This window comes from Anas platyrhynchos, chromosome 1 (assembly GCF_047663525.1).
Source record: "Anas platyrhynchos isolate ZD024472 breed Pekin duck chromosome 1, IASCAAS_PekinDuck_T2T, whole genome shotgun sequence".
Taxonomy (NCBI): domain Eukaryota; kingdom Metazoa; phylum Chordata; class Aves; order Anseriformes; family Anatidae; genus Anas; species Anas platyrhynchos.
In genome coordinates, this window is record NC_092587.1 from 25738413 (window position 1) to 25757706 (window position 19294).

The 19294-nt window shown below is 43.9% G+C and overlaps 2 protein-coding genes across 11 annotated transcripts in view; one reads left to right on the top strand and one right to left on the bottom strand.

Moving 5' to 3' along the window:
* Window positions 1–746: 746 nt before the first annotated feature.
* Window positions 747–6281, top strand: LSM8 (LSM8 homolog, U6 small nuclear RNA associated). The gene is made up of 4 exons (XM_027457790.3): window positions 747–866; window positions 1236–1276; window positions 3604–3731; window positions 6028–6281. The coding sequence occupies exons 1-4, from the start codon at window positions 836–838 to the stop codon at window positions 6116–6118; spliced, it is 291 nt and encodes a 96-aa protein (XP_027313591.1). The 5' UTR covers window positions 747–835; the 3' UTR covers window positions 6119–6281.
* A 10231-nt stretch (window positions 6282–16512) lies between these two features.
* Window positions 16513–19294, bottom strand: part of ANKRD26 (ankyrin repeat domain containing 26) — a 61591-nt gene continuing 58809 nt past the window's right edge. For all 10 annotated transcript variants that reach the window (XM_038179824.2, XM_038179821.2, XM_038179804.2 and 7 more), the window contains 2 exons: window positions 19247–19292; window positions 16513–17818 (listed from right to left, as the gene is read on the bottom strand). In XM_038179824.2, the coding sequence (XP_038035752.2) occupies window positions 17670–17818; window positions 19247–19292 (195 nt within the window). In that variant the 3' untranslated portion in view covers window positions 16513–17669. The remainder of the gene's footprint in view (window positions 17819–19246; window positions 19293–19294) is intronic.

A 19294-nucleotide genomic window follows, 5' to 3' on the forward strand; every position in this document is an offset into this window, starting at 1 on the left:
CAAGAAGACCAGTGGCATCCTGGTTAGTATCAGGAACAGCGCAGCCGGCAGGAACAGGGAGGTGATTTTTCCTCTGTCCTCTGCTCTGGTGAGGCTGCACCTTGAGTACTGTGTTTGGCTTTGGGCTCCTCAGTGCAAGAAGGACATCGAGGCCCTGGAACGGGAAGAGGGCTGCGAAGCTGGTGAGGGGCCAGGAGCACAAGTCCTGTGAGGAGCGGCTGAGGCAATTGGGGTTGTTTAGTCTGGAGAAGAGGAGGCTCAGGGGAGACCTCGTTGCTGTCTACAGCTACCTGAAAGGAAGGTGTGGCGAGCTGGGGGTCCACCTCTTCTCTCAGGTAACTAGTGGCAGGATTGGAGGGAATGGCCTCAAGCTGCACCAGGGGAGGATAAGCTTATAAATTAGGAGACATTTCTCCTCAGAAAAAGCAGTCGGGCATTGGAGCGGGTTGCCCAGGGAGGTGGTGGCGTCACTGTCCCTGGGGGTGTTCAAGGAAAGGCTGGACCTGGCGCTTAGGGACGTGGGTTAGTGAGTGACAGTGGTAGTAGGGCATTGTATTGATGTTATTGTAGGCCTTTTGCAACCGTAGCTGCTCTGTGATTCCATGCAGTGACACAGGGCACTTCTTAAAACCTGCAGAAATGCCAGGACCGGAAACCCCAGCGCCCCGCGGCCGGAGCCATGTGCTGGGCAGTGTGGCAGCAGCGCTCCGCCCCCCCCCCCCACCGTTATGTGTCATTGCGGCCCCTCAGCGGGCGCCTCGCGTCGTCGGTGCGCGCCGGAAGGGGCGGGCGGTGGCTGCGGCGGGCGGGAGGCGCTGAGGCAGGAGCGGCCGCCATGACGTCCGCGCTGGAGGGCTACATCAACCGCATCCGGGGGGTCGCGGGGGGCCGGGGGCGCTTGGCTCGGTGTTGCCGCCTCTGCGTGCGGGCGGCCCGGCAGCGCGGGAGCGGGGCGCGGCCGGGCGGGGAGGTGCGGGGCTGAGCTGCGGCCGGTGGTAGCGGCAGGTGGGAGCCGTAAGGGCCCGCGGCGCGCAGCTCGGGGGGGGGGGGCAGGCTTTAGGGCAGGCCGCCGGAACATGCCGCCAGGGTTTCTTAGCAGCGCTGCTGCCTTTCTGGTTTCAGAAGGCCCTTGAGAAGCTGTTCTGGCTCTCCTAAAGGCTTGTTGCGTGTGGGTGTTACAGGGGGTGTTAGTGCTGTTTCAGACGTCTCCGAGCGTTTCCTTAATGAGCTACCAGGCACTGTCGCAGTGATAACTTCTGATGGAAGAATGATTGTGGTGAGACTCACGGGTTTTTTCTCACATCTATTTTACCCCTTGCCTGTCAGCCTTGTCCGTTGCTGAACTCGCACACACAAATACGCTAGCTTTTTGTAAAGCAACCATCTCTGCACCAGAAAGTGCATTTATTTTTCTGTTCAGCTCTTTGGTTCCTCTCGAAAGTGTCCTCCTTGTTCAGCAAGCTCTTCAACTTTCATGTTAAAAGCACTTCTTCCGTACAGCTACAGAAAAAACAAGCCCATAATTGTTGAAGAATTGTAGTGGGATTGTGTTTAAGCCTGAAAAGCTGAGAACTCACAAACTGTTCTACACTAGACTGTATAGTGTTCTGGTTTTGTTGTTTCTATATTATTTATGTTCTTGTATTCTTTTTTTCCCCCTTATTTTGATCCTTTTCTACTTTCAGTTTAACTTAGTGGTGTGATCATTGCACAAGGATTGGGTCTTCCTGTATGTCTGTGTTAGCTTAGAGTGGCCTCTGGAAAGGGGAAACAGTATTTTTAGTAAAAATGTCATAGCTTCACCAAAAGTCATAGAATTACAGAATGGTTTGGGTTGGAAGGGACCTCAAAGACCACCCAGTTCCACCCCCCTGCCATGGGCTGGGACACCTCCCACTAGATCAGGTTGCCCAAAGCCCCATCCAGCCTGGCCTTGAGCACCTCCAGGGATGGGGCACCCACAGCTTCTCTGGGCAGCCCGTGCCAGTGCCTCACAACCCTCTGAGGGAAGAATTTCTTCCTAATGTCTGATCTAAGCCTACCCTCTTTTAGTTTAAATCCATTCCCCCTTGCCCTATCACTAAACCCCCTGACACAGAGTCCTTCCCCAGCTTTCCTGCAGGCCCCCTTTACGTACTGGGAGGCTGCTGTAAGGTCTCCCCAGAGCCTTCTTTTCTCCAGGCTGAACAACCGCAACTCCCTCAGCCTGTCTCCGTAGGAGAGGTGCTCCAGCCTCTGATTATCCTTGTGACCCTCCTCTGGACATGATCCAGCAGGCCTGTGTCCTCATGCTGGAGGCCCTGGAGCTGTACACAGTGCCCCAGGTGGGGTCTCACAAGAGCAGAGGGGCAGAATTGCCTCCCTCACCCTGCTGGCCATGCTGCTTTTGGTGCAGCCCAGGACACAGTTGGCTTTCTGCACTGCAGGCGCACATTGCTGCCTCATGTTGAGCTTCTCATCAGCCAGCACCCCCAGATCATTTCCTCTGGGCTGCTCTCAGTCCATTCTCTGCACAGCCTGTATTTGTGCTTGGGATTGCTCTGACTCGGGTGCAGAACCTTGCACCTGGCCTTGAACTCCGTGAGGTTTGCACAGCCCCACCTCTCAAGTCTGTCTAGGTCCCTCTGGATGGCATCGCTTCCCTCCAGCATCTCTGGCTGGAGTTTGGTTAAGTTTGCGATACAATGCAAGGTACTTTCTACCACAAAGACTTGAATGGAATTAGCGTATGACTTACTTCTGTGTGGGTAGATGGTGTAAGTGTTTATTATTGCTGTCTGATTTATGGTGTCTTACCTGAGTGTGGTGGTTTCACAGAGAGCTGAGCTCCACCAAACCCATCTCTCACTCCCCCTCTTGAAATGAAGATGGGGAGAATATAAGATGAAAAAAGGCTTATGAGTTAAAACAAGGAGGAAAAGAAGAAAACAATTAATATATATATATATATATATGTATATATATATATATTCTCAGTATAGTGAGTTTAAATTTCTTAATTACTAGTGATAAATTATATGTATCAATTATGTTTCCATTTTCTCAAACTTTTGTTGAAGTAGCACAGAATTTTTTCCTTTTGTGTGTTTTACATTTTTGTTGAGTGATATTGTGGAACCCAGCTAACCTCCTTTAAGGAGACGTCACTTAAAATCCCATATTAGAAATGGTTTCAATACTGGTTAATGTAAGAATTTAACTTTTATTTTCCTTGCCTTTATTTTTCTCATTTGATTTCTTGACGCTTCACTACAAGGAAGACAAAAACAGTGTAGAAATAGTAAAATTATAAGTTTAGAGGACCTCATTGGTATGAGGGAAACTTTGTTTTTTTCTAATACTAAATAATGTAGCTGTTAGCATGGCTACGCAGTAAATAAAGATACCTTTTCCTGAAATTAATTACTGTTTTCAAACTTCAGTTCTCCATCTGTTTGTGTTTAAACCTATCAATAAGACCCAAGTAGACCAGCTGCTCTCCAGTACCTTACTTAATATTGCCACTTTGCTGTTTAAGAAATCATTGGGAGCAAGGATGTAAATTTAAAAGGCAATTGGAGTGCTATATGTTTGTGTGCTTTTTTCTTTTTCTTTTATTCTTAGGGAACCCTCAAAGGTTTTGATCAGACCATTAACTTGATTTTGGATGAGAGCCATGAACGAGTGTTCAGTTCTTCACAAGGAGTTGAGCAAGTAGTGCTGGGATTATACATTGTACGAGGTGATAATGTGTAAGTAGAGCTTTTTTTTGTTTAATTCAATTTAAAAGAAAGTATGCATGTCTATATATTTACGTGCATGTGTTTATATATACATATGCAGTTGTGTCTGTATACATCTGGATCTTACATCTTTGTGTAGCAGTACTGATAGAGAGCTATCAAAGCTGAGGCACATTAAGCAGCAAAATATCTGCTGCTGTTGCAAAAGTGCCTGCATTTTAAAGTTAAGTTGTTGTTAGCCGAGAATTTCTGAGCTCTAAGTTAACCAGGTCATATACTGATAGCAGTGTGGAAAAACGGTTGGTATGAAGCTCAGCATTTCCCGTTCTTGAGCCTAGGCATTGTGCGTGTGTGTGTTCTTTATTCCAACCTGTGAATGGCAGGGTCTGTCGAGAGAGGAAAAAGACAGAAGAAATGAATAAGTGGCACAACAACTTGTGTGTAGTTGTGTGTAGTAGTAGGTCAGTGATCTGGTATACAAGGTTAACTTCAGTGGGATTTTTTTTTAGGCACACTAAGGGAGAGTTAAGATGAGATGTTCGCAGAGAACACTCGATAATCTGGAAAATGCTGGAAGGTTCTGGCTTGACAATGCAACCGGACAGTCAAAGCTGCTGAAGTAACAGATCAAGGTGGCAGTTGATATTTTATGTCAAATGATATGACAGAATGAGAGCAAAACTCATCAAATGCAGAGTGATGCCCCAAAGAGATAGGGAGGTTACAAGAGCAGTGGAAAGAAGGCCTGGTAAATGGGCCTGCTAGGAAGATGAATTTTGCAGCAGCTTTCTGAAACATGGCAAAAACTGAGTTTTTTTTATCAAAACCAAAAAGAGCATGTTGCAATGGCCAACACGTAAGTCTGGATAGGAATTTTAATTGTCTAATTTCAACAGATAGTTCTAAGAAATGTCAAGACTTGAATTTATATCCAGATGTGTTTATCTAACGTCATTGAGAAAACATTATTTTACAAGGTTTTCATTGCTTTTGACATGATCTTTTCAGAAAAGTAAATAAAAGAAACATTGAGAAATGAACAAAGGTAGGACTAAAGATGCTGCTTTAATAAAATCTAATTCTTTTTTACTACTTAGTTGTTTTTTTTCACTATGCCAGGCTGCTGTGTTACTCAAATATACTTAAAATATTATTTCATAGAAAATATTCTGGTTTTTTGTAAGCTTAACAAATTCAGAAACATATTCACTAGAAGGGATAATTCTGTATTCCTGCAATTCCTAACATGCTGACCTTCAGCATTCTTATGGGGGGGAAGCAGCCAAGTAACAGCAACTTCAAAAAAAGGAATCTCTGAGAAGGTAGAGAATTTATTGAAAAGTAAAATGAACAGTCAAGGGATAAAATGTTTATAGGTATTCCAGTGTTAAAGATGCATGCTAGAATCTTGTAGAGGTTATGCGCCATAAAGCAGAAAAACTCAGTGTGTTTCAACAGCAGGTAAAGATTGTTAGGAGGAAGACGACTTCAGTTTTAGAAGCATTTTTTGAAATAGGAAAAATAAAAAAAGGCTTTAGCACTAAGCAGTTGTGTGTAAAACAGTAGTAAAGACTGTGAAGAAAAGCTGGTTAAAGAGAGAAACCTCTTAAATATGTGTGTTTTTGTGGTATCAGAAGCAGAAAGCAGAAATCGGGTTTCATGCTGGTCCATACTTGAATATTCAGTTAGCATAAGCAGTGTGTTTGTGTTGTCAAAGCTGCCAGCACAGTGAGGATCTAATCAGTGGTGGAACTAAGAAAGCTGCTCAGCTGGCCAGGCTTCTGTTTCAAGGCAAGTCAAATTCCTCAGTCTCTGCTGATGATCACGGGAACCTAGGTGCCGGTATTGGGATTTCTTACTCTCGAAACTCAGTTGCTACCCTTATCTCTAGCAACTTCTTCATAAATGCCGATTTACCAGAGAGAAAAAATATCGGGGATCACTGGAAAGAAAATTAAAACTGCAAACAGCGTGTCATTGCATAAACACCTGGTATACCACTATTGTCAAGAGGGATGCAGTAGGAAAATGCACAAAGAGCAGAAGGCAGAATAGCTAGAGGTACAAAATGTTTTCAGTCAAGGAAAGTCTGAACGGAGAGGGGCTTTTCAGCTTGGAAAAGGCACAGCAATAGAGGTGACTGATTGCTGTGAAGTCAGGAATGGTATAAGGAGATGGGGGGGATGCCATCAAAATTTGAAGTTCAAATGATAGAGTTCTACAATTAAATTTAAAAAATAAAAACGGTCTTGGCTTTCCTGACTTGTATCTGGGGATTTTAACAAATGGTAACTTTTTTTTTCAGTGCTGTCATTGGTGAGATTGATGAAGAGACAGATTCAGCTCTTGATTTGGGAAACATTCGAGCAGAACCTTTAAATTCAGTTGTGCATTGAAAAGAAGAGAATGCACAAGGACTTTGTAAATCTTTGGTTGTACAGACCTATTTAACAACATTGACAGTTTTTACAAATTGTGTGTAACTTTAGTCACCAGTTTTTTATTATGAATATGTTGTAGTTTCGCATGTAAATTAAAGTTTCTACGTTTTACTACAAATTTTTTCATTTAATTTATTTTGGATTTTAATGCTGAATAATTTAAAATGTGTTGGTAAATTCAAGCAGTATCAAGATATTCAAGATAGTCCTTACATGGTGTATAACTACCTTGTTCCTGAAGTGGAGAACTCGTTCCTGAAGGTAAACCAAAGCTTTTTTGTGTGAACTCAGGTTTAGTTGGAGAAAGGTTGTGTAACAGTGAGTGACCTCCGCTCTTGTGTTCACTCCTTCTGGACCTGTGAAACTGTGTGTACAGGATGGAGGCTACAGTGTAGAGCTTAAAGAAGGAGAGATGCGTCTCCACTCACAGGCTGACCTAAATGTAGTTGTTAGAGCATTCTTTGAGAGAGTGAGAAAGATCAGTTTAAACTATCTTTCAGAAAAAGGATACTGGGGAGAACTGGCAGCACAAAGCCCAAGTATAGGTTGACATGCTCTGTGTTGTCAAACTGAACCTTCTGTGAGGAAGGCAAAAAATGGCCTGCTCACACATCTGGTTAGTATTCCAGACAGCAACTCTTCCCTGTAAGAAGGAGCCTGCTCAGAAGCAAACTTCTGCCTAAAAACTGGCAACTGTGGAGTTTGGTTACCTTCAGGCTTAGATCTCAGCAATGCTAAGTTGCTTTTTAATTTTTGGCCTACATTCAAATTGGTTTGAATTTCTGTTTCAACATCAGATTTTACTTCAATTTGATGCTGTTGTTTTTGGTCTGGAGTTGTCCAAAGCCTGTTCTGGGTGTGTTGGTGAAGGAAGCAAGGCCAGGAGAGATAGTCAGAAGGGGGTTCTTGAAATCCCCCAGTGTATTTCTAAAATACATTGAATGTATTTCTAAAAGACGAATATAGCCTTGTAAACTTGTGAACGCTCTGTAGTGGTTAGCAAGGTCCCTGACTATATATGGTAGAGAGAAGGCACTGAAGAAAGCTGTATTTGATGCAGGAGGTTGAATTGTCACCAGTCTGAAACTTTTTTATTTAATCAAAGCCCTATTGCAAGGAAGTTAAAAAGTAGGTCACCAGTGAAAATTAATAATTAAATTATAATTTAATTATTATACAACAATAAATTATTATTATATATGATAATTTATTATAATATATAATTATATAATTAATATATATTATATATTAATAAATATATTATATATAATTACAGAATCATAGAATCATAGAATATCCTGAGTTGGAAGGGACCCTTAAGGATCATCAAGTCCAACTCTTGACACCGCACAGGTCTACCCAAGTTCAGACCATGTGACTAAGTGCACAGTCCAATCTCTTCTTGAATTCAGTCAGGCTCGGTGCAGTGACCACTTCCCTGGGGAGCCTGTTCCAGTGTGCAACCACCCTCTCTGTGAAGAACCCCTTCCTGATGTCCAGCCTAAACTTCCCCTGCCTCAGCTTAACCCCGTTCCCGCGGGTCCTGTCACTGGTGTTAATGGAGAAAAGGTCTCCTGCCTCTCGACACCCCCTTACGAGGAAGTTGTAGACTGCGATGAGGTCTCCCCTTAGCCTCCTCTTCTCCAGGCTGAACAGGCCCAGTGCCCTCAGCCGTTCCTCGTACGTCTTCCCCTCCAGGCCTTTCACCATCTTCGTAGCCCTCCTCTGGACACTCTCCAACAGTTTCATGTCCTTTTTATACTGTGGTGCCCAGAACTGCACACAGTACTCGAGGTGAGGCCGCACCAGCGCAGAGTAGAGCGGGACAATCACCTCCCTTGACCTACTAGCGATGCCGTGCTTGATGCACCCCAGGACACAGTTGGCCCTCCTGGCTGCCAGGGCACACTGCTGGCTCATATTCAACTTGCTGTCTACCACCACCCCCAGATCCCTCTCTTCTAGGCTGCTCTCCAGCGTCTCATCGCCCAGTCTGTACGTGCAGCCAGGGTTTCCCCGTCCCAGGTGCAGGACCCGGCACTTGCTCTTATTGAACTTCATGCGGTTGGCGATCGCCCAGCTCTCCAACCTATCCAGATCCCTCTGCAAGGCCTTTCCACCCTCATTCGAGTCCACAACTCCTCCAAGTTTGGTGTCATCAGCAAACTTGCTCAAAATGCCTTCTATTCCTACATCCAGATCGTTTATAAAAATATTGAAAAGTACCGGCCCTAAAATGGAGCCTTGAGGGACCCCACTAGTGATCGCCCGCCAGCCTGACGCAGCCCCATTTACCATAACCCTTTGGGCCCTGCCCGTTAGCCAATTGCTCACCCATCGTATGATGTTTTTATTTAGCTGTATGGTGGACATTTTGTCCAGTAGGATCCTATGGGAAACCGTGTCAAAAGCCTTGCTGAAGTCCAAAAAAATCACATCAGCTGGTTTCCCTTGGTCCACCATACGGGTGATCTTATCATAAAAGGAAATCAGGTTAGTTAGGCAGGACCTACCCTTCACAAACCCATGCTGGCTGGGACCAATGACTGCTTTGTCCCCCAGGTGCGCCTCAATACGTTCGAGAACCATCTTCTCCATGATTTTACCAGGCACTGATGTGAGACTGACAGGCCTGTAATTGCTAGAGTCTTCTTTCTGACCCTTCTTGAAAATCGGCACAACATTTGCCAGCTTCCAGTCTACCGGGACCTCTCCAGACTCCCAGGATCGTTGAAAAATAATTGAGAGAGGTTCCGCGATGACGTCCGCCAGCTCCTTCAGCACCCGGGGATGAATCCCATCTGGACCCATGGACTTGTAGGGATCCAGGTGGAGTAGCAAATCCCGCACACGTTCAGGGTCGGTTGGGAGTTTGTCATCCCCACCGTCCCGGTCCTCCAGCTCGGGGCACCCTGGGTCCCGAAGCCCATCATCGGCATTGAAGACAGAGGCAAAGAAGGCGTTAAGCGTCTCTGCTTTGCCTATGTCATCATCTGTGAGAAGACCTTCCCTGTCAAGGAGCGGCCCTATGTATTCTTTAGTTCTCCTTTTTCCATTCACATATCTAAAAAAACCCTTTTTATTTTCTCTCACAGACACAGCCAGCTTCAACTCTAGGTGTGCTTTAGCCACACGAATTTTCTTCCTACAGACACGAACAGCATCCCTGTATTCTTTCCATGTCACCTGGCCCTCCTTCCAGTAGCGAAACACTCTCTGTTTCCGCCTAATCTCCATAAGAATGTTCCTGGTCAGCCACGCCGGCCTCCTGCCACGCCGGCCTCCTGCCGCGCCTGCCTGACTTGCGGTATTTAGGAATTGCCTGATCTTGTGCTTCTAGGAGGCATCGCTTAAAGAGTGACCAGCACTGGTGGACATCAAGGCCTTCAAGAGCAGCTTCCCAGGGGACCTTGCTGACTAGTTCCCCGAGCAGCCTGAAGTCTGCCTTCCCCATATCTAGGGATGAGGTTTTGGTGGCACTTTTCCTTCTGTCACTGTAAATTTTGAACTCAACCACTTCATGGTCGCTATGACCGAGGCGGCCACCAATCACCACATCTCCCACCAGACCCTCTCTGTTTTCTAGCAACAGGTCTAGGAGGGCACCTTTCCTAGTTGGTTCCGTTAGCACCTGCACCAAGAAGTTATCCTCTAAGTGCTTTATGAACCTCCTGGACTTGCTCGTGTCAGCCGTGTGGCACTCCCAGTTAACGTCTGGCAGGTTGAAGTCCCCCATAAGGACAAGGGGAGTTAATCTCGAGGCCTCTCTTAGTTCTGTAAAGAATAAGTTCTCGGCGCTATCGTCCTGGCCAGGCGGTCTGTAATAGACTCCCACAACGACATCCCCTTTATTCGTTCGTCCCTTGATCCTTACCCAGAGGCTCTCAACTTTGCCATCGCCGACCTGGAGTTCCACACAGTCCAGCCCCTGCTTCACATACATCGCCACCCCACCACCTCGCCTACCCTGCCTGTCCCTCCTGAAGAGCCTGTAACCGTCTATCGCAACACCCCAGTCACAGGACTCATCCCACCAGGTTTCGCTTATGCCGATGATGTCGTAGTTGCGGGACTGGGCCAGGACTTCTAGCTCATCCATTTTATTCCTCATACTGCGTGCGTTCGTGTAGAAGCATTTCAGGTGCGTCTCCTTACACTCAGCACCTTGTGGATCTAACCGAAGGACCTCACTGGCACACAGCCCCTCTGATTCTAGCGTACTTAGGTCTTCACCGGCGTGCCTGGTTTTAGCCCCTTCCCCCTTCGACTCTAGTTTAAAGCCCTATCTATCAGCCCTGCCAACTCCTGACCAAAGATCCTTACCCCTCTCCGAGAGAGGCCCATCCCATTCGGTGCCATCAGGCCCGGCGTAGCATAGACCTTCCCGTGATCAAAGAACCCAAAGTTGTGCCGGTCACACCAGTCTCGAAGCCACGAGTTTATGCGAACAGCACGCCTTTCAGCTTCGATCCCCCCTATCGGAAGGACAGAGGCAAACACAACCTGCGCGCCCGAACCTCTTAAGTTGTCGCCCCAAATCCCTAAAGTCTCTTTTGATCGCCTTCGGACTTCTCTTTGCTACTTCATCGCTACCAGCCTGAAAGACCAGTAGCGGGTAGTAGTCAGTGGGCCGTACCAGGCGCTTGACTTTCTTGGCAACGTCCCTGAAAAACGTCCCTATATAAAAATATAATTTTTTAAAAAAACGTCCCTATATAAAAATATAATTATTATATATATTGTAATTTATTTATTTTATATATATTATAATTTATTATATAATAATAATTTGTTATATATATTATAATAATTAAATTATTAATTTTCATAAAATGAATCAGTGGCAAAAATAAACAGGATTGAAACCAGAAAGTGAACATAGAAAATTGGCCTTGTATTCATTATTCTAAAAAGAGAGATAGAGAATGTTAGTCCCTGGAGGAGGAATCTAGGGTAGAGGTTTAAGTACAAAGGTTGTGCGTGTCTGAACTCCAGGTAAAACCACAGCACAGCTAATGTAGCAAAGCTGTTGAAGGTACTGAAGAAATAAAAGAAGAACTGAAGAACAGCTGAATTTTGAGGGAAGAGTTATGCTCTCAATGCTTAGGTGGTATGAAAGATGACTGGAAAAAAAGAACCAGAAACCATTACTGTGTTGGACAAGGCTATGTCAGCTGGAGTGTGCCAGTTGGTTTCCCAATGCATGTACAGATGTGGCAAAGGAAATGTTTCCTAGGAGATGTGGGGTGGTATTTTCTGGGAAGGGGTAGATTTTGTTTGTTTGTTTATTTATTTTCTGGAGGGAAAAATATTCAGAAAGAAGAATCCCCTTCTCGGACGTGAAGGTACTGTCACTGAATTCTGACTGCTGTGGCCAAGTGACTGTCGGCTGGTTCCTCAGGGTACATGGAGAGCTCTGCTGAGGTAGGAAAAAGGTCTATAGTGTGCTTGGAACCTAACTTTTCCTGCCATGAGCGTAAAACAAATATCCGATAAATAACAGGTGACATTTAGTAAAATTCAGTGTGTCCTTGCAGGTTAATGAACTGATTTTACAAAAATGAGCAGGGGAGGGAAAGATGATGCTGAGGAAGTTACGCTGAATTGGAGGTAATCATCATATTCCTTTAAGTTTCCTGCATTGCCTGACGTTGGTCACTTCCTCCTTTTGTTTATTTAATAGAGATGTTGGAGTGAAAGGACAAGTCTTGGCTAGTACTGGAAGAGGATAGCTCAGTCATTTCTCTGGAGATGGCTTATGAAAAAACGAGTTGAAGTCAGTTGGAGTGTATGAAGCAAAGCAGAAGCCATCTTCTGTGGTCCAAGAGCAACTTACCTACTTGCAGTCCATGTGCAGTGCCTCACTGTCAACATATTTACAAGCAAATTTCTTCAAATATCACATGGTGTACAAGACAGTTACTGGTTTGGAAGAACGTGTATTCTGTTTTGAGGACTTGTTCTGAAAATGCAGACTTTATGTACCCTCACGGTTACCTACGGCCTGTTACCCGTAGTCCTTGGAGTTAGTCGTTATCTTTCAACCCATTTTATAGGATATCAAACAGAATGTGCTAGAGCTGGTGATGAAACAGGTGGTTTGAATGACACATCTATCACAATTTAATCAGCATACTATTTTCGTAGGAAACATAGTGGTTCTGTATGTTTGAAAGTTTCTTTGTCCCTGTGGCAACATAATTCCACCTGTTAGCCTCTGCTGGCTCTAAGTGCACTCCACTGAGAATTTTCTTCTACAGGTTCACACAGAAACAATCCTAAATACCAGGTTGGTGTTCCCGGGAAATTGGTGAGAGGGGATTTAGTTTATTCCACAGTTAACAATCTGTGGCTTGGTGTTTGTCATTTAACAGCTAAAGGAGCGTGACAGTGACCATGAAGGTAGGTCTCAACAAAGTAAAAGCCTCAGTTGAAGAGAGTCAGAAACACCAAATGTGAGTAACACTAGTGAAACGTTAAGATGGTTTGTGCTTGCTAAATTTATTTGTTCTATGGTACTTCTGAAAACACCTTTCTCTTTTGCATCTTTCAAGCCGTGGGTTTCAGGAGCCACAGTGCCAACCAAAGAAAGCACAAGACAAGGAGACAGACAAAATGCCAGCTCCATTTCTGGCACTAGTGTTTGCAAATTTGCTCATATTTGCTACTTGTGTTTTTATTCCTGCTTTCCAGTTGAGTACGCTGCAGTTTAGAGATTAGAAGCAGGAAAATAAATCTCTAGATTATATAACTAAACAATTATTTTTAAGTGGGAGGGATTTCTTCAGGCTCAATAAAGATCCAGAAAGCAAAGTCATAGCAGTCCTAGAGTTATAGAGTCAAGCAGTTGTGGAGTCAGGCAGTCTCAGCTGCCCTGTTGTTTAAATAATTTTAAATAATAAGCCATGTTTAATGTATCAAGTATTCACAGGTAAAAAACAAACAAGCAAAAAACATAAAAGCCAGATGTGTCAGAAGGTGGTGTCTGTACAGACCAAGCCTTGAGCTGAGGGATGGAAACTTGCCCCAGGCTTATTTTAACTGCATATGATAGAAGGTAATAACAAGCCGGGTGTTTGCCCTGAAAATCTTGTACCTGCTAGTCTCTTACAGTATGGGATATTCTGGTTTAGGGGATTTTTATTTTTTACATTATTTTTTTTACAGTCATTGCAGAAATACTGAGGGAAATAAAAGCCTTGCTGATGGAAGCAGCAATCAAAGCTGAAAACAAAATAGCATTCAGACTTCTGCCAAGAACTACTTGCTGGTGCTAAAAGCCTGACCTTATCTAGGCGGTAATATCTTCCTTCCTGGAGCCTTGCAGCACGTTCCAGGAACTCAGGGACTTGTGCTGGACAACGTGTTGCTGCTGTTAGGCTTACATCAGTAACACTGACAGAGAATGGATGCCAAGAAATTTCACTCCGCACTGAACTTGTTTCCTGCTACTTGCGCTTTTAGATAAAAAGTTTTCATTACATAAGGGGGCACAAGTGCATGAAGAGGCCCTGTGTATGTACAACTTCTGTCCTCTCAAACACCATTAGTGGTTGTTTACCCTACTTCCCATCACTATCGTTTTGTTTTACAATGTAGTTTTACCTCGTCTTGATATTAGCGTATATTTTGCCAGGATGATGATTGCAACACATTCCATAGAAACTGAAGTGGAAATTGTACAGGTGGAGATATCAAAAGTTGGAATTGAAGTAATGAAGCCCATCAAAAAAAAAGAAAGATACAGGTTAGCGACCTGTTAAATGTGGACAAAAGTCATAGTTAAGTTCTCCTGAATGCAGATACAATTACTGTGCGTGTTACAGAAACACTGGGGAACTGTGAGAAAACCTGCTCTGCTCAGGAATTATTTAAGGCATTAGAATGTTAAATGGAAGCTTTCTTTCCTGAAACACTTTTATTATTATTATTATTATTATGGTTCTTGCTTCAATAATTTTGTGTTTAAAGGCTTGGGAATTCTTACTCCTGTAAGTTCAAACTTCAGCTCTGCTTATGATACAGAGGGAAACCTGTGTGCAGTTGAGCTCTGTGGTGTTTCTGAAGATTGTCTGATCAGAGCTCCTGCTGGTTTATGGTAAACAGCTGCACTGACAGAACGTGCAGATGATGCAGTGACCTCAGCTACAGGGGGCAGGTTCTCAAAATTCTTCTCAAAGCAATATGCAAACAAACAAAAAAACAGCAAAACCCACACAACTATAAAACCGAAACATAGCTATTTACAACTATTTTATATTCAGTTCATAGCATTTCGAATAAACACAAAATCTTTTCTACTGCAACTTCAGCACCATTTTATCCATGCCATCGCATCTACGCCTGTCAGATTCATAGGAGCTCTGTTTTGCAGTGAGGTGCAGTGCTGAACAGATGCCAAAGCAGGAAGTGATTACGGCTGAGGAGTGGGTGCTGATTGAAAGTGTGTGATGCTGCAGGGGAAGTATCACACAATAGAACTTCACTTAGTTTGGAACTGGATTTCCAAAACAGGGCACATTAAGATGTAAACAGTCAATAGGACTGGGACTCGCCTTCCTCCTAACAATCACATCATTAGCAGTAAAAGCACACAGGACGACTTCCATGATTAAACTGCAAGCGCAATGTGCGTGGAAGCGTGTGCTCATCAAGTGAACAGAAGCAGCCTTCTTGCTTGCCACCATGTTGCTTCTACTGCTTGTCCCAACTCATCCTGGATATACGTGTCAGGCATAAATGCAGCTTAATTTTAAGAAGTGCAAAAGCTCAAGGTGTTTGAAAAGGCAGGTTTAAGTTTCTTTCAAGTAAATATTTATTTAGGATCAGAGTGAAAACAGTCTCTGATGTGAAGAAGAGACTATGCATTAAGCCATGTCTGACAGCGTTGCCCAAATGCTTCTTGAATGCTGTGCTCAATCCATTGCTCAGACATTGTCATGTTGCCCTAGGGCTTATCACCAGCAGATATCCATCTCCCAATTTGTCTCTACTAAATTCTGAGCAAAAATACTTCACCCACTCTGAGAAAGGCGCACTTCGTCACCCTCAGCAGCCCTGGTTTTGTGTGGAGCAGACCATCCATCCCCTGATCCGGGGATCAGCCAGCAGCTGCTGCTCAGGCCCCTGATGGGTGTCTGCAGAGCAGGGCAAGGCCTGGCAGCAGCCCGCCCAGGCTCTGCCCCCTGCCCATCAGCGCTGCCCTCGCTCAGCCCTCAGATTTCGCACAGCTTCTCCTCACCCCAGCCCTCAGCATGCTCCCAGCAGCACGGCCCCTGCCCAGCCACTGTAGCAGGGCTGAGGGGAGAAGGACGGTACCTGAGGCCCTGGGAGCAAAGCAAGGTGCCCACCTGGGTGGGCAGAGGTGGAGAGGGAGGCACAGAGCTCAGGAGGCCTCAGCACTGCCACAGGCTGCCCTAGGAGGGCCCCCAGGGGCTGGGGCTCACCAACAAAACTCATGGCTGCCTCTCAAAAGGTGGCCTGAGTGTGTGCCAAGTACAGCTGGCCCTGCTGCAGGCATCTGAACACCCTGATCCCTTCCTGAACCAGTTGAAGACAGCACAAGGGCACAGACTTTTTCAGAAGAGGTTTCTTCAAGAGGGAGAGGTGTTAACCTGCTGCCAAAAAGACCCCAAATAGCCCTGCACACGGCTAGATTTACACCACAGACTTTACCCATGGTTTCCTGTTAGAGTATCACCCCTGAGGATCAGCAAGCCTTTCATTAAACGTTCGTTAAGATCACACCTCTCCACCCAATTTTCCCCTCTCACTGACAGCCAATAGCACAGAAGCAGGTTAGGAAGACACTTAAAAGAAGTCATACCTGAGTTTGTTAAAATTACAACACAAAGTGAAGGCCGAGACTTTCTGCTCTTGCTTTCTCTTTGGTACTTTCCAGCATCTCTCCAACAATGTGAACTCCTCTTTGACCACCGTGCTGAAGGCCAGAGGAATTTCTTAACACTGTTCCTCTCGGCAGGCTACAAACTGATCAGCTCCTCATGGGATCCAAAGCTGTGGGATCTGACAACCTTTCATGCCTACCAGCAGCTCATCTGCTTCGGACCACAAGCAGAATTGCTCTAAAAAGTAGCCTGGAAAGTGGTTAGTACCAATACTTCAATTTTAGTCCCTGATCTTTACACAAATGTGCTTCAAGCCTCAAGTGGAAGAAAAGGACGAGACGGGTGCCTTTTTTTCAGCCATTTACCTGCTCTCAGGCCAGGCTGAAGACGCAGCCATGAACAGAGCTGAAGAGAGCAGAGGACAGCTCTAGCAAGTCATACAAGCAAGGAAGGAGGTTGAAAACAAAATCAAGAAGGGGAATATAATAAAACAAAGACATATTAGATTTTAAATTTTATTAAATACCAAGTTGAAACATAATGCCTGGAATTAAATACAGTGTATTAGCTTCACAAAACTGTTGTATTCATACAAAAAGGAGCAGAGAGACATAGCAGCATTCACTGCTTTTCCTCACTGCCTGTTAAGTTATTGAATTAATGGGTAAAAAAACATTATTTTTTTTCCAGGCTTCATTCAGTACAACCATTTTTATTTCTCCAGAATCTGGACTTCATTTGTTCTATAATCTAATTGCCAGCAAGTTTGGTAGACATGAAGTGAAGACTGCTGATCTTCAGTAGCAGATAACTCCCTGAAATAAGTAAAACTGCTTCTTTTATTGACACAAACGTCCCACAATACTGCCCTTCACCTGGGCTGCAGCCACTGTACCATCAGCTGTTAGCAGCAACAAAAAGCTGTTCTATCACACAAATACTGTTAAGTACCAAGCAGACCAAAGGTTGATATGTTAATATTCCTTTTTCCCTATATGGACTGTTTCAGGTTCACCACAGGTGTTCATCTAGCAACTACAAATGTCTAAAGCTGAAGCAAGTTTTAATACAAAAACCAACATGGATACCAAAACAAACATACCACATAAAAGCTTTCTTGGCACTACTGTACATTCACAGTATTTTTAAGCCTAGTGGACATAAAAGTGATAGCAATATAAAGTGCCCTGTTTTCCAGCTTAAACACTGGTAAAACTTTCACTTAATCAACAAATATTCACTGCATCAGGACTGAAGCAGCAGACAAAAATCCAACCAAATGATATCCTTAAGCATTAAAATAACACTGGAAACACTAAAACACATAGAATGAAAGTATTAAACAGAACAAAATAAATGCTTTTGTTAAAACACTGAACAAGAGGGGAACAAAATATTTCAACTAACTTTAATCAGAAACATTTTGAGAGTTCTGTAAAGTTCATGAATCAAGTCATTCTGCTAGTCAGAAAAAAAAGATATGGTTCTTATTTTGAGTGCAAAATAAACCAACTATACATCAAAAAACAAGTGACACCTATTTAATAGAATTTATGTTCAAACTGCAATGAAGATGTTTTTGCTTCTGAGCCATGGGATGGGAAACCACAGATATGTTACGTAAACAAACTTTCTAGTGCCTTTCCCTTGCATTTTGTTCAGATCAAATAATTCTTGGTTAAAACATCACGGTACTCCTGTATTGCCTTGCAAAGGGGATCCTGGTCAACGTTGAAATTTTTTGAAGATCCATCAGTAGATACCATGGGAGAAGCTCCAGCAGATCCAGTTTCAAGTTCAGCAGTGGCTGGGGAGAAAAGAAACAAGATTCATGATGCTACTTTTACAGTAGACTAACTCAAATAAGTTATATTATGGGCAACTGGACAGGCTAAAATTTGGAGAGAGATTTAAAAACTTCTAAGAAAAAGAAAAAGGAACAGGCACAAAGGAAGAAACACTGTTTTCCACATTTAATTATCAGTCAACAGTACTTCTAAAACTAGTGACAGAAATTTCAGAAGCTACACACATAACACCTTCAGGGAATCTGCAAACAACTCTTGCACCAGTTTACAGCTTACCAGCTTACACCGGTGCTAAATTTAGCTCCCTGCAGATCTTGGAACACTACCCCTTAAAAACAGCTTCCGTATTCATTGTGACCAATCTGAAAAAGATCTGCCTTTGAAAATGGAAACACCTCGTACTGCAATCCAAGCAGGACAAGTCTCCCCAGCCTGGAACTAATGCAGCCTTTTCTGTGGGGTGTCTTTATAACTTGCCCTGGCAAACCCCTCTTTCCTCCATGGAAACACACATGCAACGAGAGCAGAAAAACAAAGCTCTGCTGTGTTTCCATCCATCCACCTTCTTGAGGCAAGGTCCCCTCAAACAAAACTATGACTCCTAGCATACACATCACTACATTTGAAAACGCCAGTGGATATAAAGCAATGGGTTTGTGTCCATGCAAGCAAATGTAAAGAGATGTAAAGCAACAGCTGGACTCACTACACATAAATGAAGCACACTGGAACAGAAGGCAATGCTCTCAGGGGTTTGTTGCTTCAAAATAGCTCCAGGCACAGCAGCAGTGACTCTGGCAGTACGATTATCATGAAAGAGGTGCAATTTCTCTCTGGAGACCTGGCCTCATATTGCAGAACATGTTTTTTACTACATGTTGCGAGCAACCACCTCATACTGTATTTGCCTCAACATTACTGAACAAACTTTTCCTAAAGAAAGGATGCATTTTGTCACTGATTCTTCTTGCTCATCCGAAGATTGCAACGTGTAAACTACAAATACAAGCAGTGAATAAGAGACAGCAAAAACCTAGAACTAACACCAGAAAACGTGTCATGGTACGCTTCAGTGCCAAATGCAATGAATGTATGCAGAAAGAGAAGTGATGGCTGAAGTCTATAAAAATCTTATTTCAGGACTTCTTTTATGTTTGATATTTGTGTCTGAGGACTAGAGATACCTTTAGCTTAAGTCAAGTGCACCTGTGTGGGGGAGGTAGTTTAGTTTCCTTTGCTTTTTCTCAAGTAACTGCAGAACATTCTGTGCAGTATTTTGGTAAGCAGGAAATTTTCCACATAAAACTCTAAATCAGACAGTTAGCAGAAAACAGGTGTGCCCTTGACAGCTTTCAAGTCAGTATTTCCAAAAATTAGGAACAACCATCATCTTCCTTAAAAACACTGCTAACAGAATTACACATTACCTTGTTCAAGTTCTTTAGTGATTTTTTCATCCAGTTCCCGCCGTATCT

What these genes read in the sequence shown, in the direction of transcription:
- LSM8 (XM_027457790.3), top strand. Translation starts at nt 836, where the DNA reads ATGACGTCCGCGCTGGAGGGCTACATCAACC. An exon ending in CTGATGGAAGAATGATTGTG is followed by an intron (nt 1,277 to 3,603) that starts GTGAGACTCACG and finishes TTTTATTCTTAG; the next exon opens with GGAACCCTCAAAGGTTTTGA. An exon ending in ATTGTACGAGGTGATAATGT is followed by an intron (nt 3,732 to 6,027) that starts GTAAGTAGAGCT and finishes TTTTTTTTTCAG; the next exon opens with TGCTGTCATTGGTGAGATTG.